This window comes from Arachis ipaensis, chromosome B06, assembly GCF_000816755.2.
Source record: "Arachis ipaensis cultivar K30076 chromosome B06, Araip1.1, whole genome shotgun sequence".
In the NCBI taxonomy this organism is placed as follows: Eukaryota; Viridiplantae; Streptophyta; class Magnoliopsida; order Fabales; family Fabaceae; genus Arachis; species Arachis ipaensis.
This window is the reverse complement of record NC_029790.2, coordinates 10,944,972-10,971,153: the sequence shown is the minus strand read 5'-3', so window position 1 is coordinate 10,971,153 and position 26,182 is coordinate 10,944,972. Positions and strand designations below refer to the sequence as shown.

Here is a 26,182-nt window from a genome sequence, read left to right as displayed (position 1 = left end):
AAAAAAATAAACATCGATGTAAAATACTTTACAGCTTAGGTGGATAAAATTAAATTCATATTATAATTATCTCTTTTTTTCGCTCAATAATTTGTCGTTAAAATGGAAAGGGCGGCTTTTTACTTTTTTGTTTTCTTTTGTATACACTGTCTTATCCTGGGCCTAGCCGCACCGTAACTCCTCTCCCTGCCTCCTTCCTTTAATTACCTAATCTTTGACTTTCTATTTTCCTTTCATGTCGGCTACAATTTCAGACGTCAAAGGTAACGATAATCGTTAAATTCATAGTGTGCTGCTATTCCTTCTAAATACTAGTTTAATTTAGAAATAACTAAAGTAACAGATATTGCTAAATTGAAACACTGATTGTAAATATCTTAACATTTAATCTATCACTAAACACATTTAAAACTGACACCATAAATAAGTAGCAACAAGAGAGTGTCATCCTTCATGTGCAGGCTTGTTTGAAGATGGCCCCATAAGTGTTTGTAACAGGGAAGGGAAACAACAAAATGAAAACCACGTGATGTGATTTTCCTTCATTCTATCAACAACGGTTTAAGCATACAGTAATAAACCAATGTAAAAGCACTATCAACAAATTCCTTCTGTTTTTTTTTTATCCTGCTGTAACCATTTCACCACCCTTGTCGTTTTCTCTTGTAACTACAGTAACGGTCACATTTCATTCAGTATATTTTGCACCCCACAATATGAAGTGTATTTTTCCCCTGACCGGATGAGATGTTCGTAATTATCTACTTAGAGCATCCAGATATTCTTTTGGGTTTGAATCATCTATTGGAAATTGGAATATAAAGCTTTTACTTTTGGGATTCCTGTTTGCAACCAAAGCTAAAAGTTTTTTCGGAATAAAGGCTGGGCAAAGGATACCATTTTTTCTTTATCTATTTGTCAAAACACCGTCACATATTTCCTGAGAATCAAACTCATGGTATTTCATGGCTGATTTTCTTCGCAAAAGAAAGCATATATGATAGATGAACTCATCACATCGTTTAGACTCATATGCATGTCTCACACAAATCAATTACAAAATTTATGAAGAATCGGCTGTTTTCTTGTGGCTTGTGGGTGTAAGTACTTGTTAAAGTTACAAAAGTACAAATTTTTAACTTTTCAATAGATTGATAAATTAAACTTTTAATTTTTTTTTTATGAATACTACCATTTTTGTAATGTTGACAAACATACACAAAAAATGAACTATCAAATTAGTTGTGTGTATAGGATGCATATTAAAATACAAATTATATATTTTAAATGAGTTAAATAATATATATATAATGGTTGATTTAGTTACTGAATTTTTGTGTGTATATATCATTTTTAGAGACAAATACCTAATATTCATTAACAAAATTATCGTTTGAAATTTTGAATCATATTAAGAAGAGATCATATATACATGTATTCGTGTAGAGAAAATATTTGTCAAGAGTAAATTATATTTACATGTAGAAGAAAGTTAAGATACCGAAATCAAATTAGTTTCTCAGCTTTTTTGTGATGATCAATGTTCACTCAATTTTTAAATTGATCAAATTAATTATTTAATTTTAAATTGTCAACCAAATTACTCTCTTCTCAGTTAACCAATAAACGACTTTAACAAAAAGCTTGCAACGAATGTTGGCTGTCACGTGGTATGTCATTAGGTAAGCTGGCACAAAAGGGTTTCAATTAAACTGATCCCTCAAGCAATGGATCAATTTGATTATAGATAAAAGAGTAAATTATCGTTTTTGTCCCTGATGTTTAAATCGTCTTATTTGTATCATTAACGTTTATAAAAGTGATTTAATGTTATCCTACTATCAATTATACTAACAAATCAAATTATATTTTTCAATTATTCTCACTTAGATGTATTTATTCTCAATTAGGTCTCACTTGGATGTGTTCGATTTTAATATTATACCCACTATTAGTGTTTAGATTCAATTATGTCCCTAGAAAAGTGAATTATGTAGATGTTGTAAAAATTAGTTTCAACATTTTATGAGCTATTTTTCGGAGTAGATCATTGATCCTATCCCTATCCTAGACATTTGTATTCTAACTTCAAGAAGAGATTTTTAAAACTCAAACTAAAGCTCTCATGATGTGTAATTGACGGCAGGATAACATTGAATCACTTTTACAAATGTTAGGGATACAAATAGGACGATTTAAACGTTAGGACAAAAACAATACTTTAATATAGATAAAAACTAGGATACCGATTTGATTATTAATTTATTATATCTATTTAGCAACTAATTTGAAGAATACTCTGTACTATTAAATTTTAATGTCGTGTTGGGATAACAATCACATTGATCCCCCATTTGACGTTCCACATTAACGCCTGATTGATAAACTAAAGAAGAACTAACTTGATTGACAATGTAAAATTATGGGATTAATTTTATTAATTGAAAAATTAAGCTCATCGAGTAAAAAGTAAGAACCGAGGAACCAAGCTAATTGTTATCTCTACTTACCACACACCTTAACACGCCCATTGTTGCAAAATAAGAAACCACCTTATTCCAAAAGCACCTAAAAGTACTTAATAATAGCATGATTGGTATTCTAATTGAAAATTTAGCAACCATGGTTTTAGAGTTCTCTAATAGAAACCCAGATACTTTTCTGTCTCATCCAAACAAAAGCACGGACAAAAGTTATCAGAACAGAGTACAGAAGGGGACAGTGCAGATGCAGCAAAAGCAACCTGGCCCAACACTGGAAGAATGGGAAATGAAGCAAGCTTATCACATTAATGCTTAAGTTTGAAGAACTTAGAAGAGAAATATAATGTCTTCATTGACCAAGACATACATCATAAAGAGAGAAGCATGGGCACATCTGGGTTAAGCCATAAAATTCACTTGAAAGAATGCAATAAGTCAAGAAACATACGTCTAAAGCAGGACCAAGATGTACAATTAAATGGTCGCCACTATCAAGTTTAAAATCAATAAGATAATCTCTGCTACTTGCTAGACTATAACAATAACTGTTCAACATGCAACTGATGCAAGTGACAAGAGAGATGTTTATTGGGACGTGGCTCCTTTTAAAGTGAGCATGTTATGTGATTAAGCAAGGGCCTAACCATTCTTCGATCAGTAACTTTATGTGGGACCTATTAAATGATCAAATGATCGTTAACACTTAAGACACCATTTTCTCACTTTAGCAATATGTTCACTTTAGAAGACCTAAATCTATTTTATGTTTATCATTTTAGTATGGGAAACTGCCAGCTTATCCATCATATACTAGTAGATGCAATGTACACTCCATTGAAAATTCAATTCAATTTAATAATGGTTGATACATGATTCAATAATGTAGCCGCTACACAATGAAAATGAAAGGGTTTCTACTTTCTATCCTGCTCGATGAAAAGTGACATAAGAGCTGCTGCTTTAAAGGTAGACAATCTATCATAAGATGAAATACAAAACTGATACACTAAGAACTAAAAAGTGATTAGAAATTGCAAGAAAAGCAATTGATTATATAACAAATACATGCAGTTTTGCAAAACAGGATGACTTCTGGTCAAAATCAAACTAATGAGACGAACTAAAGCCAGTGTTTAATTTGACATGTTGAATATTTTTCCACAGTACATGAAACCAATGAAGGAGACCTAAGAGCTAAAAAGACATAATTAAAAATGACTGGGTTCAAAATTCAGTATTACTATGACTATGTACAGCACCATCTCTCTTTTTGAGGAAAAGCACAAGCTTCCAGAATCTCAAAGAATCTAGTTACCAGCAATTTATCAAGCAACCTCTTTTATCTATATAAGTAAATCTTTTCGTTCCCAATGTACACTCACCTGTTCTAAATTAATCTTCAATCTGTAACCACCGAATGATGGCGGCAAGTGCCTTGTGATGCCCACAACTTCTTGGACCACACTGCTCTAAACCTTTCCATCCAAATCCATTCATCATCCAAAAGTGTAGGAACCAAATTCCTTTGATTTCAACCATTTTTGCATAGCAGGGCACCACAACACAGCAAATTAAATATCAAATAATTGATACAACAAACTCAGAGATCACAACAACAATAACAGCAGCATCAACGATCAATGTTTAGGTTCAGAAAGGAACTGAACCTTTCAAGTGTCAATCCATGTGTGGATTGCATTCTTTGGAATGAAAATCATTCTTCTCTATCAAGAGCCTCAACATTGCATTGATGAATTTCGGGTCATTGGGATCACTGGTGACAGAAGATCCACCTTCTTCAGGGGATTCCAACACTCTCGGACGCGAAAAACAAAACTTGCATTTACTTCCGTTATAATAATCATCGGTGCCTCTAACACTAGTTTCCTTACCGGAAAAGCCTCTTCTACTTGCATTCGCAGAAGACGTTGACGATGACGATGATTGAAGCAGAGCCCTCCTGCTTCTGACTCTGCGCAATTGAGTCTTGGCTTTCGTGAATTGATGCATCGCCATCTCTTTTGCCTTCCCAAATCCACCTCTTCTTCTTCTTGCTTTGCTTCCAATAGGTGCAGCAGCGCTGCGTTCTCCTTCGTCGTCGTCGTCGTCGTCTTCATCGTCATCGGCAACACTACCATTAACGAGATTGGATATCTCATCAGCGGGAGCAGACATGAAATCGAAACGTGTTATTGAAGATAGGGGATGGAGATTAAGGAGAAATGGAGCATTTAGGGTTTTCGAATTTCGATTGTGGTAATGATAGCGTGAGGTTGGGTGTGCTCGCGAACCTCGCCACAGTGGTCTGCAACGGCATTGCCCAAATAATAATAATTCATTGAAACGGGAACTGCGTAAATTAACTTAAATACTTAATACTGTAGCGTAACCGAATCAAATTTTATTTTCCTTTTCTAGTTTGTTATGGTGCCTCACTTTCATTTTAATCCCCAAGTAATAGTGAATCTGGTTTTTAAATTTGTACGTGAGTTTTAATTTAATACTAAAATTTAATTATTTTTATTTTATTTTTAAATTTTATAAATCTGACTTATTTAAATTCTTAAATAATTTTTGACGCATAAACGTTTGATAGAAGGCTAATATGAATAATTAAAAGTCATATAAATTCTCTAAAATTTTATTGTTTTAATTTTGATATTTAAATGGTTTAAAAATAATAGAAGTCATTGTATTTATTGAAATATTTTTTTTAAGTGATACGATATTATTTTTGCAGTCGAATTACACATTTAAGTCTTTTTGATAACGAAGTCCAACTAAATTGGCACAAACTTAATAAAAATCACTTTTATTACACTTCACTAATGCAAACTTTTTGCGTTTCTTTTTCTTCTTTTTTGCATTCCTCCTTTTTCGTCTTCACATTCTTCTTCTTCGTGTTCTTCATTCTTCTTCTTCGCGTTTCTAATTCTTCTTCACGTATTTTCTCTCAATCATCGTTCTTTTATCGCTGTTGTTACTGTGTTTTTTCTTTTTCTCCTTTTAATTGATGTTCATTTGGATCCAAAAATGAATTCGATACGTTTTTTGTTGATGATTGAGTCTTTTTGACTGTTTGTTCAAAACTGAACTAGTTTTGGTTCATTTGTGTGTTAATTGAGGTTCACATGATGCTGCTAATAAGTATTGACCAAATTTTTTATTTCTTAAGTAATTTCGATTCATTTTTTAGTTTAGTTGAAGTTCATTTGGATCCAAGAATGAATTGAATGTATTTTTGTTGATGATTGAGTCTTTTTAACTACTTGTTCAAAATTGAACTGAGGTTCACATAATACTGCTGATAAGTATTGACCAAATTTTTTATTCCTTAGGTAATTTCGGTTCATTTCTTAGTTTAATTGAGGTTCATTCGGATATAGGAATGAATTGGATGTGTTTTTGTTGATGATTGAGCCTTTTTGACTACTTGTTCAAAATTGAACTAATTTCGGTTCATTTGTATGTTAATTGAGATTCACTTGATGCTGCTGTTAAGTATTAACCAAGTTTTTTATTTCTTAAGTAATTTCGATTCATTTCTTAGTTTATTTGATGTTCATTTGGATCCACAAATAAATTCAATGTGTTTTTATTGATGATTGAGTCTTTTTGACTGCTTGTTTAAAACTGAACTAATTGAATGGAATAGAGTGGAATCTAATACAATTAAATAAAATGATAATGAATAATTTCATTCTTCTTTGCTAAAAAAATTGGTCAATACTTATCAGTAGCATCAAGTGAACTTCAATTAGCACACAAATAAACCAAAATTAGTTCAAATTTGAAGAAGTAGTTAAAAAGACTCAATCATTAAAAAAAATACATCGAATTCATTTTTAGATCCAAATGAACCTCAATTAAACCAAGAAATGAACAGTAACATCAAGCGAACTTCAATAGAAAAGAAGGGTTTTAGTGTTGGTGGCAAAAAGAATAATAGAAAGGGAGGGAAGAGGAGGAGAAAAGAAATTTTGGGATTGGAACAAAGAGAAGAACTGCGGACAAGGACCGACAGCATTGTAGTAGAAGAACATACAGAGACTGATGGCGACGTGGAACACCTTGCAAAGTGGCGTGGTGGAGCTTCAGGTAGAAGATGAAAAAACTATTGAATGTGGGAAGAAGGAACGCTGTTTTTGGTTGGGTTTAAATTTGGGTTGGATTGAAAGCGGGTATGATCTGGATTTAGTTTGGGTTGGATTATCAAGTTAATTGCTACGTCAATAAATTTAACGTCGTTAGTGACAAAATGGACAAAAGAATTAACGTGATTAATTTTAAATCTTTTGAAAATAATTTTGATTAAATTTATTTTTTAGAAATAAAAATAAAAATCAAAATATTTTTTAAAAACGGTTTTGACTATGAACTTAGAATGACTGTAGGGCATAACTCCTCTTGGTAATATCAGCTGCAGACTTTACAGGGCAGAGGCCACGTGTGGGATATATGGGGTGCTACGTATTTTAAATGCTGTGTTCGATGATTACTGGGACCAATTGATTAATTTAGTATTTGTTTTGTTATGGAGTTAGGCCCCCTGTTGTTTCCTCACCCCATCGAGTAAAACAAGCGTTCACTTTTATTATTAAACTTAATCACATATAAATAAATACAACAAAATTCTTGATTTCGTGTATAATATGTGTAGTGTGCTTAATTCAAGAGTAAGCTACCGTTTTAATAGTGGACAGGTCCAATTCAAATTGAATTGCTTAGTTTAATAGTTCGAAGAAACGAAAGAAAAAACACGTTTTTGACACATGCCAAACGACGAAACAGGAGAAATTATTACTATTATTATAATGCAATAAGGTCGTAGAAGAATAATTCCTTACGCAATTGATTATTCGAATAGAGTAATATTGCCGATATATTGCTGATTGAGTTGGAGGACGTGGACATTTAGCGACTCCTACGGATGAGTGGACAGAGAAAAAAGATGAGCCAAGTTGCAGATACCTACCATGTTCAGCACCGTCGCGATAGATGCATGTCTTATGGACCCGTGTTTACTTTATATTATTATTATTATTATCCAATAATAAATAACAGGCTATATCTTGCAAATGAAGAAAAAGAGAAAAGAGTTTGCACACGAGGGAAAAAATTTATAAACATTACTCGCAACACATTACAAATGTTTATTTTATTTAGAAACAATGGACAAAAAAGTACACTTAAAAATTCACACAATAGTCACTGATTCACTCAATTTTTAATAATCTTAATAAAATATTGAATCGAACTTGTATCAAGATTTCAATTTAGAGAGCAGATACGACTCTTCTGAAAATAATGAGCCCGACTTAGAAAGTATTTAGTATTCGTATTGAAACGAATTACGTCGAACTATTAATGACAAATTGTAACAAATAAAATGAAAGTGTGTGAAATAAATAAAAGAAAACTTTGAATAAATGAAAATGTAAAAGTGAAATGGAAATTAAAAGAAAACAGAATAACAATGAAATATTTAAAACAAAAAAATTAAACGAAAGAAAAACAAAAAATAATAAAATAAAATGAGCTCCTAACACTCATATGTACTTATACTCCATAATCTTTGGTTACATCATTGAGACTGAGAAATTTTACAGAATTTGCATGATAATCTAGTGTTTTTTTTTATTGAAGTCCTCCCCCCCCTTTTTAAGACCTTAAGGGAGGACCTGCTCCTGGTAGTTCCTCCTTTTTTTCAAACCACGATCTTGTTTTGACTCTGAAAAATTTTTATAGTGGACACTCTCACGTTCTGTCTTGCCTTGCTTTTCAATCTCATATTTTTCATCATGCTTGTATTTAACCACATGGTCTCTACGGTTTTAGCTCATTTTTCATCATACAGCCCTTGACTTTGACTATCATCCTTTATCGTAGTCGAAAGTGTTTTTTTTCTATAGCCAAAGGTCTGATCTATCGATCTTTTCCTCAACTTTGATGAATTGTAATTGAATTTATCTATAAGTCGAAATTTGTACCAACAATCACATTTACACCCAAATTATTTAATGAGTCATGCGTACACACTATTTATTTGTTTCGATAGAAACATTTCTTCTTCCAACAATAAACGTATGTCTCTGTTTGTTTTACTGCACATGTATAACATTTTGAGTCCATGATGGAATTATTATTATGAGTGATGTGGCAATTTGTTGCCACGTAAGATAATTATTTTTTAAAATTAATTTATTAAGTGAAATTAATCTAACCCTCTATCTTTTTATTTCAGAAATTATAAAAATTTCTACAACCCTAACAAAGAACAAAGAACATGACTTCGTTTCAGGAAGAGAAAAAGTTTTGAAAAATTAATTAACCAGCCAGAATTTGAAAGAAAAATTTAAGACCTAGCAATAGTATCAAATTTAATCAACTAGAACCCATGAAGTACGGACACTTTGCTGAGTTGTCATGTCTGCATGTTGAACACATTTTGGACACGACACTCATCGACACTCGTTCGACACGCGTGTCCAACTATGTTTTAATAAAAAAGAAAAAAAATTTCTCCGACACGCTTGGACACATCTAAATGCTATCACGTGTTAGCGTGTCCAACCTTATTTTTAGTATGTATTATTGAAATAAATTTAGAAATAGTATATATTATTATTATTATTTATTAAAACTAAAAAAATATTTTAAATACTTTGTATAATTAAAATGAGATATTAAAAATCATTAAAAAATTAATTTATATTTTAATATTAATAAATATCAAAGTATCATTACTATTTTTTTTAAAAAATACATCATATTTTATATATATGCGTGTTCCCATATCTTATAAGATTTTAAAATTTGTGTGTCGGCATGTCCCATATCGTGTCGTGTCTCATATCCGTGTTAGTATCCGTGCATCATAAACTAGAGCTAAAATTTAAAACAAAAGCAAGAAAAACAATCAACTAGAACAAAAATTTAAAATAACAAAAAAAAATTTAATATCTAACAATAATTTTCTAATCGTAGAAGTAGAAGCAGATATGCAAAAGTAGAACTGTAGAAACATAATGCTAGAACTGTAAAAGCCTACGCGAGAATGAGGAACCATGAGCTGCCAGAATGCGAACGCGAACCTAATGAGAATAGAAAGCAGGAAACCGACAGAACTGAGGCAGTGAGGCGACGTGACTACGATGGACAAGGCGGCGAGGCAACGAGCAGTGATGAATCATGATGAAGGAGGCTATTGAGGAACATCGAGGAAGACAAGAGGATGAGCGCTAGCGACGAACCGTCCGGCTCCGGCCTAGCGGCACAAATGATGGACGGCGATGATGGGCCACTTCTGAGAGGTGAGAGGAGGGAGTGAAGTGAGATTGAGTGTGCTGAAAGAAGAGGAAAATTTTTGGATTTACAGGTTTTAAGGATTGACAAACTTGTAGGTAGTGTTGGAGAAATGACAGAGAAAGAGAGAGAACTAGGAGAACTTGAGATTGAAGAGGAGAGGCTTTTGTTTGGTTGTGGAGAAATCCTAAGTGAACCCATGTTCTTTGTTCTTTGTTAGGGTTCAAGGAATTTATGCAATTTTTGGAGTTAGAGGATTTAGGTTTAATTAATTTAATTTTAAAAGGATTTTATCTTACATGGCAGCGTGACTCATAGTAATAGTGCCATGTTGGACCTAAAACATTACACATGTGCAATTTTGTTAATGGAGGCCCACGCCCATTGCCAGAAGGGTGAATGTATCTAATAGAGATAAAGAATGTAATATAACAGATCAAGATTAAGTCATAATTGTTAAGTGATAGTCAAGTCTAACTTATTTTCAATTCTGTTATTCTATTTTCTGTTTCAACTGAATTGTGGTAGCTTGCTTTATATAATAGAGTTGCTTCATCTAATGTACAGACATCCAATTACTCAATGATAGATCAATAATTCATTTGGTCTCTTTGTTTCATTGAAAACTCTTTCATTGATGAGGTTATTGGCTACTGTTGGATACTTGGATTTTTGCCATTAAAAGACATCCCAATGGCCAAATCATGAAGTATAAGGCTCGTTTGGTGGCCAAAGGCAATCATTAAATAAAAGGAATCGATTATGATCAAACATTTGCTCCTGTGATCAAACCCTCTACAATTCGGGTGGTGCTTTCTTTGGCCCTGAGCTTTCATTGGACAATCAGACAGCTAGATTTCAATAATGCTTTTTTTGAATGAGGATCTTAAGGAACTTGTCTACATGTCTTAACTACCAGGCTTCCAGCAAGGTAATTCATCATATGTATGTAAGTTAAATAAATCTATTTATGGCCTTAAACAAGCTCCTCGAGTTTGGTTTCTGAAATTGGCCTCAACTCTTGCTTTTTTTGGTTTCTATAGAACAAGATCAGATCCTTCCTTATTTGTTAAATCCTCTGGTGATATTATTCTTTACATTTTAGTTTATGTTGATGATCTTCTTATTACACGTAATAATAACAGAGTCATTCAAACCACCATTACTCAATTGAACAATGACTTCTCTTTAAAGGATCTTGAAGAATTTAGCTACTTCTTTGGGATAGAAGCTACTAAATTATCCTCAAATTCTTTCCATTTGTCTCTATCAAAATATATACACTCACTGTTAGAAAAGGCTAACATGCTAAACTCCAAAGGAGTTCCTACTCCTATGGTCACAAATTTAAAACTCACAAATCAGGGAGATGATGAATTTGATAATCCATATCTATATAGGTCTGTAGTAGGATCATTGCAATATGCAATTCTTACTAGGCTTGAGATCTCCTTTTCAGTAAATAAGGTTAGTCAGTATATGCAACAACCGTTTCTCACACATTGGAAATGTGTAAAGAGGATTTTGCGATACTTGGCTGGCACTATTGATCAAGGACTATTGTTTCATGCTTCTACTGATTTAAGGCTATTTGGTTTTACAGATTCCAATTGGGGGTCTAATATTGATGATCGAAGATCTACTTGTGGATATGGAATCTATTTGGGATCGAATCTTGTTTCATGGTCAAGTAAGAAATAATGATACGAGCCCTATGGAACAAACTGAGAACTGTCATATGCCAATTGGTCCAATTACAAGAGCAACAACTAAGAGAATAAAAGAAGGTTTTGCAAACACCCAAAAAAAAAAAAAAAAAGGTTTGTTTTTTAAAAAAAAAAAAAAAAAAAAAAAAAAAAAAAAAAAACAAAACAAAGCAACAATCTCAAAAAAAAAAAAATCATTACGTACGTTATTATTATTATTCTTATTCTTATTATTTTTATTTTTTTTAATTATTATTATTCTGATCTTTTGTCTTTTGTGTCTTTGTCCCTTTTATTATTCTATTCATCTTTTCCTCTTATCGTTGCGTCGGATTTTCTCTATCTTTTATTTTTATTTGCTTTCTAAAGTGCAACAGTCAAAGAGATTCAAGAGTGGTAAAAGGCAAGAGTGGTAAGTTCAATAGAGGGTAAAAGCCAATTTTGAGAATAAACACGAGTGTCCATCTTTGAGTGAAACACGGAGTGAGTGCTTGTGAGGTTCTTTTATACTATTTTTGTTACAGGTTCATTGTTATGGCAGCTCATTCTGAAGATACTGTAGTGGACATGGAATTGATGCAAAGGGCCATTCAACACTTAACTAATCGCTTGACTGAATTGGAAGCATGGAAGCAAGAGGTGACACAGACACTATCCAAGATTGCTAAACAAGGACCTTTCCGGAATCGGCGTCAGAATCATGTACCTTCTGATGATGACTCTGATGGGGTTATAACACCTCGACATAAAAGTCAAGATAGCAATATCAACACCATCAAGATGCAAATACCACCATTCAAAGGGAGAAATGATCCTGAAGTTTATTTGGAGTGGGAACGTAAGGTGGAAAGAATTTTTGCTTGCCATAATTACTCTGAGGAAAAGAAGGTTCGTTTGGCAGCAGTTGCATTCTCTGACTATGCCTTGCTTTGGTGGGATGAACTAGTGAAGACACGACGGCGGAATGATGATCACCCTATAGAGTCTTGGGATCTTATGAAGCGCCTCATGAAGAAACGATTTGTGCCTTCGTACTACTACAGGGAAGTGCATCAGAAGTTACATCGACTGACTCAAGGCTCCAAGTCCGTTGAAGACTACCATAAGGAAATGGAAATGCTTATGATTACTGCCAACATAGAAGAGGACACTGAGGTTACTATGGCACGATTTGTGGGTGGTTTGAATAGAGCAATTGCTGATGTGGTGGAGTTACATCATTATGTGGAGATAGATGATTTGGTCAGTATGGCAATGAAGGTGGAGAGGCAACAACAAAGAAGAGCACCAAGAGGATTCTCGCATGCTAATCCAAAGTGGGAGTCTCGTAGTGCTGACACAACAAAGACTAAGGGTGTTGAATCCAATGCATTGCTTGATGCTACGAAGAAGAAAGGTAATTCTAACTCTTCTTCTGCTACTTCTAGACATCGAGATATTAAATGCTTCAAGTGTCATGGTATGGGTCATTATGCTAGTGATTGCCCAAATAGGAGATTGATGGTTATTAGAGGAGATGATATTGTGTCTGATTCTGATCGTGGTGATGACTCTGATCATAATAGCATGCCATCTTTGGAGGATTGTTCTGATGGAGATGTTGAGTATGCAGTCCATGGTGAATCTCTTGTTGTTAGACGTGCTTTGAATTTACAGGTGAAAGAAGAAAGTCTAGAGCAACGCCACAATCTTTTTCACACTAGATGTTTGGTGGGTGAAAAAGTGTGTAGTTTAATTATTGATGGTGGGAGTTGGACTAATGTGGCTAGTACACTTATGGTGGAGAAATTGGGTTTGACATGTGTTCGACATCCTAAACCATATACGTTGCAGTGGTTGAATGACAGTGGAGAGATCAAGGTTGACAAACAGGTGACAATTGCATTCTCTGTTGGCAAGTATGTTGATGAGGCCTTGTGTGATGTGGTGCCAATGCAAGCTTGTCATTTATTATTGGGGCGACCTTGGCAGTTCGACCGTCGCGCATTTCATGATGGTTATACAAATCGATTCTCCTTTGATTTTAATGGTCGCAAGATCACTCTTGCTCCTTTATCACCTAAGGAGGTTTACCTTGACCAGTTGAAGCTTCAACAGGATACCAAGGGGAACATGGGATGTGAGATAACAGAAAAATCTGAGAGAAAAGAGGCTATGAGTGAAAAGAATATAGCAAAAGGCCCAAAGGTGAGTGAAAAGAAAGAAAAGAGTCCATGTCCTGAGAGTAGTACAAATACAAAAAAAAATTAAGAAAGTTGAGAGCAAATTGTGTTTCTTTGCAAAAGAGAGAGATTTAAAGAGTGCTTTAATAGGCAAGAAAGCTTTGTTTATGGTTCGATTTAGGGATACTTTATTCTCTGACACTGACCTTAACCCAAATTTGCCAAATAGCTTTGTCTCTTTGTTGCAGGCATTTGCCGATGTCTTCCCTACTGACGTACCACGTGGTTTGCCTCCATTACGTGGGATTGAGCACCAAATCGATTTTATTCCTGGTGCTAGCATTCCTAATAGACCAGCCTATAGGAGTAATCCTGAAGAGACAAAGGAACTTCAAAGGCAAGTAGAGGAGTTATTAGCCAAAGGTCACATCCGGGAGAGTATGAGTCCATGTGCTGTACCAGTTTTGTTGGTTCCAAAGAAGGATGGTACTTGGCGAATGTGTGTCGATTGTCGCGCAGTCAATAAAATTACGGTAAAGTATCGTTATCCTATCCCTAGGTTAGATGACATGCTTGATGAGTTATATGGTGCATGTATATTCACTAAAATTGATTTAAAAAGTGGGTATCATCAAATTCGAATGAACCCAGGGGATGAATGGAAATGTCGTTGCTGATGCTTTATCTCGGAGGTATGCTTTGATTACTACACTTACTTCTAAGTTATTGGGGTTTGAGTTTTTAAAGGAGTTGTATGTCACTGATTCTGACTTTTCTGCTATTTATGCCTCTTGTGAACATAGTGCATTTAACAAATTTTATAGACATGAAGGTTTTCTGTTTCGTGGTAATAGAATTTGTGTGCCTGCTTGTTCTATGAGGGACTTACTTGTTCTTGAATCACATAATGGGGGTTTGATGGGTCATTTTGGTGTGCATAAGACATTGGATGTATTATCTGAACATTTTTACTGGCCCCGCATGCGTAGAGATGTTGAAAAATTTTGTGCTAAATGTGTTGCATGTAAGCAGGCTAAATCTAAGTCTTTACCACATGGTTTGTATGCCCCTTTACCTGTTCCTATGCATCCGTGGGTTGATATCTCTATGGATTTTGTTCTTGGTTTGCCTCGAACAAGAAAAGGTCGAGATAGCATTTTTGTTGTGGTAGACAGATTTAGTAAAATGGCTCATTTTATTGCATGCCATAAAACTGATGATGCGACAAATATTGCTGATCTATTCTTTCGAGAGGTTGTGCGTTTGCATGGTGTTCCCCAAACTATTGTTTCTGATCGTGACGTCAAATTTTTGAGTCATTTTTGGAAAGTTTTATGGGGTAAATTAGGCACAAAATTATTATACTCTACTACTTGTCATCCTCAAACTGATGGTCAAACTGAAGTAGTAAATAGAACATTAGGGACCTTATTACGTGCTGCTGTTGGTAAGAATTTGAAAACTTGGGAAGATTGTTTACCTTTTATTGAGTTTGCTTATAATAGAACTACTCATTCTTCTACTGGGTTTTCTCCTTTTGAACTTGTTTATGGTTTTAATCCTTTAACTGTTTTGGACTTATTACCTTTGCCTTTGAGTGATATTGTTAGCTTGGATGCAGAAGGTAAAGCTGAAAAGGTTAAAGCAATGCACTTGAAAGCACGTGAATCGCTTGAACAGAAAAATAAGTTGATAGCCCAACGGGTGAATAAAGGTCGAAGACAACTTATCTTTGAACCTGGTGACTGGGTATGGGTTCATTTGAGAAAAGAGAGATTTCCTACTCAAAGAAAATCCAAGTTAGACCCTAGGGGTGATGGTCCATTTCAAGTGCTTGAAAGGGTCAATGACAATGCTTACAAGATTGACCTTCCAGGTGAGTATAATGTATCAGCTACTTTTAATGTCTCTGACCTATCTCCTTTTGCTTGTGATGCAGATTCGAGGTCGAATCTTTTTCAGGAGGGAGGGAATGATACGAGCCCTATGGAACAAACTGAGAACTGTCATATGCCAATTGGTCCAATTACAAGAGCAACAACTAAGAGAATAAAAGAAGGTTTTGCAAACATGGCTAAATCATGTGTTCAGGAGATGCATCAAGAATTGGGCAAGACAATGATTAACGATTATCAAAAGTCACACGTCTTACTATTTTACAAGATGCATTGAAGACTCTCATTAGTCAAGATGAATTAAAAGAGACATCACTTTCTTAGAATTTATTCTATGTTTATTTTATTTTTGTTATTTGTTTGTTTTAGGCCCAATTATGATTTGGCCCATATTTTATTCTAGTGAACTTATGAGTTAGGGATTTAAATTTAAGAGGTATAAAAACCCTCTAAACCCTGGTAGCCATTTTTTTAATTTTTGATGAATGAAATTTTCTTTGAGTTTCTTTGAGAAACTTGGGTGTGAACAGGTGAGGTAGAGTGATTCCCTTAACTGTTGCATCAGGAAATCAAATTGAGGTAGAGGAGTCCCTTTCTTTGATCTTCCATCTTATCCTGGGTTACGTTCCGTATCAAATAATCTTCAGTTAGCCGGTCTAGCACAGAAGCTGAATATCGCGGGTTAGCTGTAGTAGATTCTAAAATCATCTGGCTACCAAATTTATTGAAGGAACTTCGCATTCCACTCTCTTGTACTCCCACTCTTTTCTGTGACAACATCAATACTGTGTTGCTTGCTGAAAATTCTGTTCTTCATAACAGGACAAAACACTTTGACTTGGATATGCATTTTGTCCATGAGAGGGTTATTCAAAATCACTTGAAGGTTGTTCAGTGTTCACATTCCCTCTACAGAACAGGTTGCTGACATTTTCACTAAGGCCTTATCAGCTCCTACCTTTGAGAAATTTCATTTCAAACTCAAGGTTATTTCCAAAATCACCATGAGTTTGAAGGAGGGTAATAGAGATAAAGAATGTAATATAACAGATCAAGGTCAAGTCATAGTTGTTAAGTGATAGTCAAGTCTATCTTATTTTCAATTCTATTATTCTATTTTCTGTTTTAATAGAATTATGGTTGCTTGCTATATATAGGAGAGTTGCTTCATCTAATAATGTACAGACATTCAATTACTCAATGATAGATCAACAATTCATTTCGTCTCTTTGTTTCATTGAAAACTCTTTTAGTGTCCATTAGAACAAACAAATCGTGTGTACACGTAACTCATTAAATAATTTAGGTGTAATTGTGACCACCATGTAAATTTTCAAGTGTACTTTTGTCTATTCTTTCTTTCATTGGAAGTATTAGGTAAAACCACACATAAGAATAGTTGGTTTTTAGTTTGCGTATGATTTTTTTTATTTACGGTATCTTTCAATTCGAAAGATCAAGGACTAATTTGTCGCAAATCTGAATTTCATTCAAGGATCAATGGATTGCTACATATACATAATAGAATTTGAACCTCCAACGTTTAAACAAATAAGTGAACTAACTATTCGACCAACCTAATTTTGCATATGATTTTGTTTCAAGCGAAATATGGAATAATAGTACAATTTGTTATATTAAAAAAAAAAAAAGATATGGTGTAACTGAAAAAACGAAGAGGACAAATTCCAGCCAAACAAATACGTGGACTGGAAGAAAGCGTTTTAAAAAATTTGAAACAAATTAAAAATGTAATTTGATATTAAAAATTGCTTTTAAAAAAAACTAAAAAAAAGTTAGAAATTCACTCCAGCGATGAGAGAACACCCGAGCGATTAAACCAAAATAAAAAATAAAAAATAAAAAAATAAAAAATCACCTATGATCTCCATATTTGAAATTTCACTTCATTGCAAATGATATTCAAATTTGTTATCCCAGAATGGCAAAAGAATGGCATCACTCTTGCCAATTTTCCCATGCACAGTGGCTTCCTAAAAATCTGAAAGTACAACCTCAGTTGAAGTACTTAGGCATTTAATTCAAGTCAAATTACAAGAACTTAGTTTGCCAAAAAGAAAAAAAGATTACAAAATTATAATTCATTATATCTGGACTCCCCACCATTAGATTGATATCTTTTGTAATCTGCACTGAAAATACTATTTAAGTTTTGAATTTAACTAATATGTGCTCTAAGACCGCATGATAAGCTTATCATTATTGAAAGATTTTAATTTTTTTCTCATTTAATAAATGCAAAACAAATGTATTAAAAACTTAAATTTTTTGTATTTCTAATAAATAAAAACTTTCTCAATTTATAATCTTATCATGTCCACTTAAGAACACAAGATATAGATAAACCCTTAAGTTTTTTTTTTTAGGGTTTGTGGAATGGTACCGTATAACACATTTCGTTCCTAATAGGAATTTTGGTGTCAAAAACCTATTACACTATACCTCTACAGTTAATCACCCTTGTCTTTCTTCTCTATGTGCAACGATAATTAATTACCTTAATGTAAGTGTTTATTGGTGGCTTGGTGTGTAAAATTGAGCACAAGACTGTGTCAGCACTGAATTCGAACAGCACCACTCTCTGACTTAATGAACTTGGGCTTCCTGACGACCTGTTCCAAGCACTGAATAACATCTCCAATCTGGAAATCGTACCAATCACTGATAACTAATCCACACTCATTACCCTTCTTCACAGTATCCACATCCTGCTTCTCCCGCTTAAGAGATGCACAATTTCCTTCGAACACGACTTCCCCGCTTCTCAGGAGCCTCATGGTTCCTGTCCTCACCACAAAACCTTCTACAACCCGACAACCGGCTATCTTAACATCAGGTCCCTTTGACTTGCTCCCTTTCACTTCAAAGATGTTCAGCACCTCTGCCTGCCCAGCCACCTGGGTCTCAAAAGTACCAGGGGCCTTCTCTATTATCAAATTTCCTATGTCCTCCAAAAGATGGTAAATAACACGGTGCAGAATCAACTGCAATTAAGCCAAACTGATATTCATATCAAAACAAATTCAAAGTTGTAATGTCACGGAATCTTAATCTCCATTGCACTAGTTAGAGTACCTTGATACTGGCACGAGTTGCTGCCTGACTAAGAGCAGTGGGTGGATTCTTGATATTGAATCCGACTATGCACGCACCACAAGCTTGTGCTAAGTCCACGTCAGATTGAGAGATGGGCCCAACACCAACATGAACAACATTCACCAGAACCTGACAACAAAATACAACTTGCTTAGCAGCGAATACTAGATATATCCAACTTTTTTCTCTACAAGATAGTTATAGTTTGGAAGCCTGATTATTGGACATTGAAAGTTCATTTATCACTTCTGTCAGTGACATATTTTGTTTAAAGCTCATTTACTTGAAAAAAAGATATCTTTACGTACCTGAGAACTATTTAAAGTTCTCAATGCATCTGTGACAGCTTGAACAGTTCCCTGAACATCTGCCTTTACTATTATTGGCATCTCAACCCTCTGCGGAACCTCCTCTGATGACTCCAATGTAGATGGGATGCCCTCATTCAACTTCCTCCTAAGTCTATCCTCCTCAAATTTCCTTGTCCTACCAGAACTAAGCATTCTGGCTCGCTCCTCAGAATGAACAACAATAACATCATCACCAGCCATTGGCAACCCTCGAAGCCCTTCAATTTCAACAGGCATTGCAGGTGTTGCTCGTTGAGTTAACCTTCCCACCATGTCTTTAATAGCTCTTATTCTTCCCCACTCTGAGCCTACAACCACATACTGACCACAAGTTAAGGTCCCTGCTTTAACTATGGTAGTTATCAATGGACCGCGTCCTTTGTCAAGCCTTGCTTCTACCACATAAGCTTGAGCAGGCCCATCAATTCGTGCCTTCAGATCCATCATTTCGGCTTGAAGGAGTAAAGCTTCCTCTAGGTTATCCAGTCCGGTTTTTTGAAGTGCTGAAACTTCAATGACCTGAATGTCACCACCCATTTCCTCCAACATCAAGCCCTCTGAAGCAAGCTGCAGTTTTACTTTCTCAGGATTTGCACCTGGTTTATCACATTTATTAATTGCAACAACAATTGGTACATTAGCTGCTTTTGCATGGGACATGGCTTCGAGTGTTTGAGGCATCACTCCATCATCTGCAGCAACAACTAGCACTACTATATCTGTGACTGCTGCACCTCTTGCTCGCATTGCACTAAATGCAGCATGACCAGGGGTGTCAAGGAATGTGATTGATGCCCCAGATGGCATGACCACCACAAAAGCACCAAGATGTTGAGTTATGCCACCAGCCTCTCTGGCTGCCACTGATGTTTGTCGCAAGGCATCGAGAAGAGAAGTTTTACCATGATCAACATGGCCCATCACTGTTACAACTGGAGGGCGTGGTACAATTTCAGTACCCTCAACTGAATGTAACCTCTTAACGTTGACTCCAACTTCCTGCAGCAGCAAGAAAATTATATGAACAAAAAATCAAGAAATAGAAACTAAAAAGGAAGTGTATCATATGGCAAATTAAGACAAAATAAGATTGACTATGAAGGCAAAAAAATTAAACGTGTAAAAATATATGTGTAAGGCTACATTGACAATTTAAATTAAAGTAAATTACTCCCTCATTTCTCAAATAAACAAGATATCAAATATGTTTCAATCTTGGCTTAAATATTATGGGGACCAGAACCAAGAAATGGGTATTTTATAGGACCAAAAGCTTATTTAAGCCTTCAATTTTAGAGTAAGTTATTTTACAAAATTACATGGATATTTTCATTCCAACTATTCCCTCTCTTAGTTAATTACTCTTCCAAATTATTAAACAAATAATTGGTACTTGCTAGCTTTTCTAAAAGGGCAGGGAATCGTAAAAAAGTTAAGCCTTGGAGATGTACACTTATGTGAGCATGGAGGGAGCAACATCAAAAACTAACGTATTCATACTTTTGGCCCAGTCTTACCTGTTTCTTCCCTAGGTTTTTTTGAAAAAAAAATAACACGAACTGACAACCCAACTTTGGGATCAATATGGGGCTAGTTTCTAGTCTTCACTAATTTAACATTATCTAAGAAGGGAAATACCATTGCAGCAAGCTCTGCAGTATCCATGCTGAGAGGTTCAAACTCTGATTCAACCTTTTCACCAACATTTGTGAGGATATCCTGCAAAGAAGATACTGATTTTCCAGTACGCTTTGCCAGTTCAACAAGGGTCATGCCTTCAAATACTTCTACTGTTTTATCAGGATTAGATTTGGGTGCTTTGACATTACGAGGGACATATCGAGCTTCAACAGGTGGCTGGTTCCTACCTTCCTTTCTTACATACTTCTCCTTCTTTGGGGCCTTCAACCCAAATGCCTCATCACCTCTTCTTGCCCAAACTTCCGGACTAGCATGGAAGCACCTATATCGTAAACAAACTCATTACCTCTACCCTTTCTAAATATAAGCATTTTCTTTTTGCATATAAGTCAATCATTATAAGTTTACAAGGTTGTAGTTTTCAAATAACGTCACTTTCTTTCTTTCAGGTCTAATCAAATATATATATCATTTGACATTTTCAACCGCAGCTCAAAAATGCTGAACACTTAATATCTAGACTATTTATAATAGGTTTAATTGCATATCTCTAAAGACGGCCTAAGCGGCTAAGCCTAATCTTTCAAAGCCCAAATAACCTTATGGTCTATACTAGACTAAATCTCATTAAAAAGCTACAAGCTACTCATGTGACTACTTATTATATAGGAAATTATTTAATAGAAGTTGAAACAGACTGAAACTAAAACGCAAAAAATAGTGTTTTAAAGAAGCTGCTACCTTGTCCCCTAAGCAAATCAGCTAAACAACTAAACCATGGCTAAAATGGCTTGACAATCACAGAAGGGAGGAGAGATGAAGGCATCTCCAAGTGAATGTTGAATTGTTATCAAAGTTTTCCAAAAAGAACTCTTCAAATCAGCATCTACATCGAACAATGGGAGACCATATCCCATATGCCGTGCAAGCGCACAACTTTACTTAATGTAAGATCATGATTCTCTCAACCAATATTCCATGCAAATGCTATCGTCATTCTACTAGCTAAACTATGATGTTACAAATGTTTCTTCTGAAACTTGAAATTTGAACACTATCTTACCGTATATCACCTTTAGTCCCACTGAAAAAACTAGCCACTCCCACAGATGTGTGGCTGATGAGGTCTGCGTCAAGTAGTTATAAGAATTTGTAAGTTTATAACATACAAGTGCAGGAGATATAATATTAAAAGCATAAAGCATTAATTTAATTACCTGGCATGCATCTTGCTGATGCATAAACAGATTGTGCAGTATAAATAGGTCCACTGCTTGACCCTGCCACACGCCTAAATGAAGATGTATTCAAAGCTCTAGAAATATTCATATAAATTCTCTGCACTCAGGTATTAAACAGTACATTGTCAGTAAATAAAATTATGTCTTTAAATTGTATGGCATAGCATTATTTATGGGAACAGCCTGATCTCCTGCAAGCTGTGTAACCTTTTCTTTTTTTAATGAAAATAATATACTATAAAATTAAAAGATAACTTACCTTCTTTCCAAGCTCCAGCCACGCCATTCATAAGTATAATAGATCTGCAAAATTAAACAAATTGCAATATATTTAAAAAACAATAGACAGGGAAAATGATGGAAGTAATTGGCAGCTCATTAATGGTGGATTTCTTCATTCATCAGGAATAACCACAAAAAAATCACACATTTCATATAGTTAGTGGAATAAGTAAACACAAAAGTGGGTAAAAAGCCAAAATCCAACACACGTTTTTCAAATTTCAGTTTATGCACAATAAATTGGGAAGTTAATAAATTGAGATGGTGCTATGGATAAAGACCAATAGAAGTTGTACAATGAAAATCACTGCCAAAATGTTCTGCAACAATCATATCGAATTTGATCAAACTTAAATCCCATCCCCCCTTCCCCCACCCACCAAAAAAAATTTAGAGAGAATGAATCCCTTCGATTACAGGGAAGTGATATGACATACTATAGCATCCTTTGCAAATTGCAATGACAAAAGCAATGTGATGTGAATAGAGGACTGTAAGGAAAGGCCCTATTCTTATCTCTTGTAGCTTGTAAGAGACAAGCTGGGCAACAAGGCCAAAAACCAAATGAAGGTGAAGCAGGTTTGAGAACCCAGAAATCCAAAACAAGTGGCATCCATAGAGCGTTGTATACTTGGTTCATAAATAAAAAAAGCTTAGAGAATGAACCCCTTCCGATTACAGGGAAGTCATATGACATAATTTAGCATCCTTTGCAAATTGCAATGGCAAAAGCAATGTGATGTGAATAGAGGACTGTAAGGAAAGGCCCTATTCTTATCTCTTGTAGCTTGTAAGAGACAAGCTGGGCAACAAGGCCAAAAACCAAATGAAGGTGAAGCAGGTTTGAGAACCCAGAAATCCAAAACAAGTGGCATCCATAGAGCGTTGTATACTTGGTTCATAAATAATGGAATAACGTACACAAATTGAAGCATTAACTACTACATTCCATATCTGTATAATGGACTCACGGAAACCAAATCCAAATTCCAAACCACCAACACTTCCGTAGCATAACATATTGGAAACTAGCAATTCAAGCATAGAGTCTGGAACGATAACAGAGCAGTGTAAAAAGAAGAAAGAAAACGGGAATTTGTTGGTTAAACAGAGAGAAGAAAAGACCTGTGTGTGCGCGTGAAGAAGAGAGGATTGCGTTTTAAGGCGGTTGTTGATGATTATGGTGGTGGTGGGCGGTGGGTGTATGGCAGAGCGAGGAACGGCTAAAGGAAGAGTACGTCGAGCAAAGAGGCTACTACCACCGCCAAAGCCACGACCAAGATTTCTTTTTTTTAAAAAAAAAATTTCGGTAGGGAGTCAATGAAGAATCTTGACAATATGTACAATGGGTTGGTTATTTAGTCTAATAAAAATAAATAATAAATTTAAAAACTTTCATTCAATTATTTCACATCAAATTTTAAATTTCAAATTCTCCAATTTCAAATTTTAAATTTTTAAAAAATTCAGTTAGTTATTTCAACAAAATAACCATCTGAAATCTTAATTTACTTCAATTTTGTCAAGTGGATTAGACAACCCTCAATTCTAAGTATCACAACACATCCACACTATATACTCACCCACACAATATTTAAGGGTTCATATTCAACATTTGGTGTACTCACCATAGTTTAAACCCGGGTGCAACATATTAAGAGACACATGGTTTAACTAGTTGAGCTAAGTCTCAGCTGCCATTTGTTACTTTATTTAAGAAAAAACTACAAAAGTACCCTGAAGTTTACGAACAAATAATCAATTAGGTAATGTTTGACCTCTAAACCCAAATTAATAGGCCCAATGGACCCAACAGTAGAAGAAGGCTTGCTATAGCTCTTTGAGGCTTGGTAGCAAAAGGGCACAAAAAAGCTTCTGAATAGCATTATTCTTACTAGTGTGTTAATATTGATTCACTTTTTTGTTTATTCAATATTATTAGCGAAATTGATTTTGTTCCTTTTCTTTTTAATTTATTTTTCAAATATTTCATTGAGAATAAATTCCAAGTATATTTTCATTTGTTATGTCTATAGTAATAATCTTGGAAGGGTATTCAAGGTCAAATTTACGGAGTTTGAACTTTGAAGCCACATTCTATCAAATGCACATTGTTCACAACACTCAACAGATTAGTTTACTAAGGACACTAGCATCTTTTGTAGCTCAATTTTTTTTATTAAAAACAATAAAATTTAATTACTCCTCTATTTTTATAGTTTTTATCGAATTTTTAATTAAATTTTTATATTTTTTAATTAAAGGAACTCAACTAAAAAAAAAAAATAAAAACCTAATAAACTATGAGAACTATAATTAATATAACACATTCTGTCAATGTTTGACTACAAAGAAATGAGACCTCCGAAATCATCGTTGATTACAACTACCAGAGTGTAATTCAATTTTTTTGGCAACTTTTTCCCCTAAAACAAAATATTTGGTAATTTCACTGTTTGTTTATATGCATGAAGCTCTGATAGGATTCACAGAATTCAATTATACTATAAGGACATACATTAGAAGCAAAATAACAGTCAACCATAACATTAGGCCAAAAAAATTATGGGGCCAAAAAGAATTACAATACAAAAGAATGAGTCCCAAACAATGTAAAATACAAACAATATTAGTAATTAATAGCAAATGAGTTTTCTTTCAAAGAACTGATGGATGATGATGATGATGAGAGATTACAGGAAGACCCCATTGTGTGGGAATAACAACAGCAGCATTACCAAACACTTCCTGCAGGTTCATTCTGTTGACAACATCATTGTACATTCTCATGATCTTGCTGATGGTGAAAGCCTTCAGGGAAAGCCTCTTTAACCGTGACAACCTAATACCTCGTAATCTTCCATTCACAGATTTCACCCAACAACGTTGTTTTCCAAGCCTCTCATACCCACTTCTCATGCCTCTTGTGCCCAAATATTGGAACCCCATTTGCACCATTATTCACACTACTCTGCTTCTGATCTAAAGTTCATTCCTTGTGGTGCATTATATAATACATGGATGCCACCGTGCTTCAAAGAACTTAGTCAATTTTGATGCAGATAAAGACAAGATTACCTCTTTTTATTTATTTCTTTCCAAATTCTAACACATGGCTACAAATCACTTACGTTGCCAATACTAGTTGTTGTTTTTGCTAGCAATCCAAATTAGTAGGGTGGTTAAAAGGAATATTGATTGCATGTGCAATGATTGATGCATGAACCTTTCTGAAACCATTAAGCTAATTGAAACCAATCATTAGCTTAACTAGGGCCTAAAATGTATATGGCTAGCTTGATCTAATTTTGTTATATGTATACATTGTTTCTGGTAGAAATTAAATTGCAACTAAATCAAGCTATCAACTGTTTGTGTAATTTGTCATTTTATAGAAGAAATTAAAGATAGTATCTATTATTGCTTGTTTAGTCTAACTCTTTAACTAATCCTTCATATCGTATTCTTTGACTGACTTATTAAGTCTTAACAACTAACCAGCCTTTTCTTTTCCAAATTAATATTAATATTAACACTCTGGTGATTGAATAATAAAATTAGATCTATTATTTTATTCAAAGGCAGGCTAATAAAAAAAAACTTATGATTATTCTAACGAAAAGCTACGATTATTTTAGTGTTTTTCTCTCCAATCCATACGTACTCATTCAGGGAATCATTCTCTCCAAAAGGTGTACCTGTTTGACACACTATGAATGCGTGTCTATATTACTTGCAAACTAAATTTGCATCATATTTCTGGCATTTGCTTCCATTATTCACGCCATCAAGAAAAAAGTCACACGACAATTGGTTTGAGTTTTTGTTTAACTTGCACGCTCTTGGGTGGGGGTTCAGAACTTTATGTTAGTATATCATATTATTAATAATTTTGTTAATATAAGATCTAGAGAATATTATCATAGAAGTATGTGATAAACAACACATAAATAATCTTATATGTTTAAAATATTTAAATTTTAAAATAATATAACTTAAA

The 26,182-nt window shown here is 34.4% G+C and overlaps 2 protein-coding genes across 6 annotated transcripts; both read right to left on the bottom strand.

The window, feature by feature from the left end:
* LOC107645998 lies at positions 3,318-4,907 on the bottom strand. Of its 3 annotated transcripts, none has more exons than XM_021103952.1 (2): positions 3,866-4,907; positions 3,318-3,458 (listed from the first exon to the last, which is right to left on the bottom strand). In XM_021103952.1, the coding sequence occupies exon 1, from the start codon at positions 4,656-4,658 to the stop codon at positions 4,161-4,163; it is 498 nt and encodes a 165-aa protein (XP_020959611.1). In that variant the 5' UTR covers positions 4,659-4,907; the 3' UTR covers positions 3,318-3,458; positions 3,866-4,160. The 3 variants fall into 3 exon arrangements, with proteins under 3 accessions (XP_020959611.1, XP_020959612.1, XP_020959613.1); XM_021103953.1 differs by having other exon boundaries at positions 3,318-3,438; XM_021103954.1 differs by having other exon boundaries at positions 3,318-3,435.
* On the bottom strand, positions 17,553-23,475 carry LOC107645999 (translation initiation factor IF-2). 3 transcript variants are annotated; one of them, XM_016350167.2, is made up of 9 exons: positions 23,308-23,475; positions 22,160-22,203; positions 21,877-21,997; positions 21,723-21,786; positions 20,657-20,981; positions 18,977-20,017; positions 18,648-18,797; positions 18,098-18,556; positions 17,553-18,065 (listed from the first exon to the last, which is right to left on the bottom strand). In XM_016350167.2, exons 2-8 carry the CDS (start codon positions 22,184-22,186, stop codon positions 18,125-18,127), a joined length of 2,160 nt encoding a protein of 719 aa, XP_016205653.1. In that variant the 5' UTR covers positions 22,187-22,203; positions 23,308-23,475; the 3' UTR covers positions 17,553-18,065; positions 18,098-18,124. The 3 variants fall into 3 exon arrangements, with proteins under 3 accessions (XP_016205653.1, XP_016205652.1, XP_020959610.1); XM_016350166.2 differs by having other exon boundaries at positions 17,555-18,556; XM_021103951.1 differs by lacking the exon at positions 17,553-18,065 and having other exon boundaries at positions 18,180-18,572.

Bases quoted from the DNA above. Each gene is read 5' to 3' on its own strand.
- LOC107645999 (XM_016350167.2), bottom strand. From the start codon at position 22,186: ATGGCGTGGCTGGAGCTTGGAAAGAAG. The intron at 21,787-21,876 runs GTAATTAAATTA...TACTTGACGCAG, and splicing joins ATCAGCAAGATGCATGCCAG to ACCTCATCAGCCACACATCT. The intron at 20,018-20,656 runs GTATTTCCCTTC...TTGCTGCTGCAG, and splicing joins CTGCAGAGCTTGCTGCAATG to GAAGTTGGAGTCAACGTTAA.
- LOC107645998 (XM_021103952.1), bottom strand. From the start codon at position 4,658: ATGTCTGCTCCCGCTGATGAGATATCCAATCTCGTTAATGGTAGTGTT.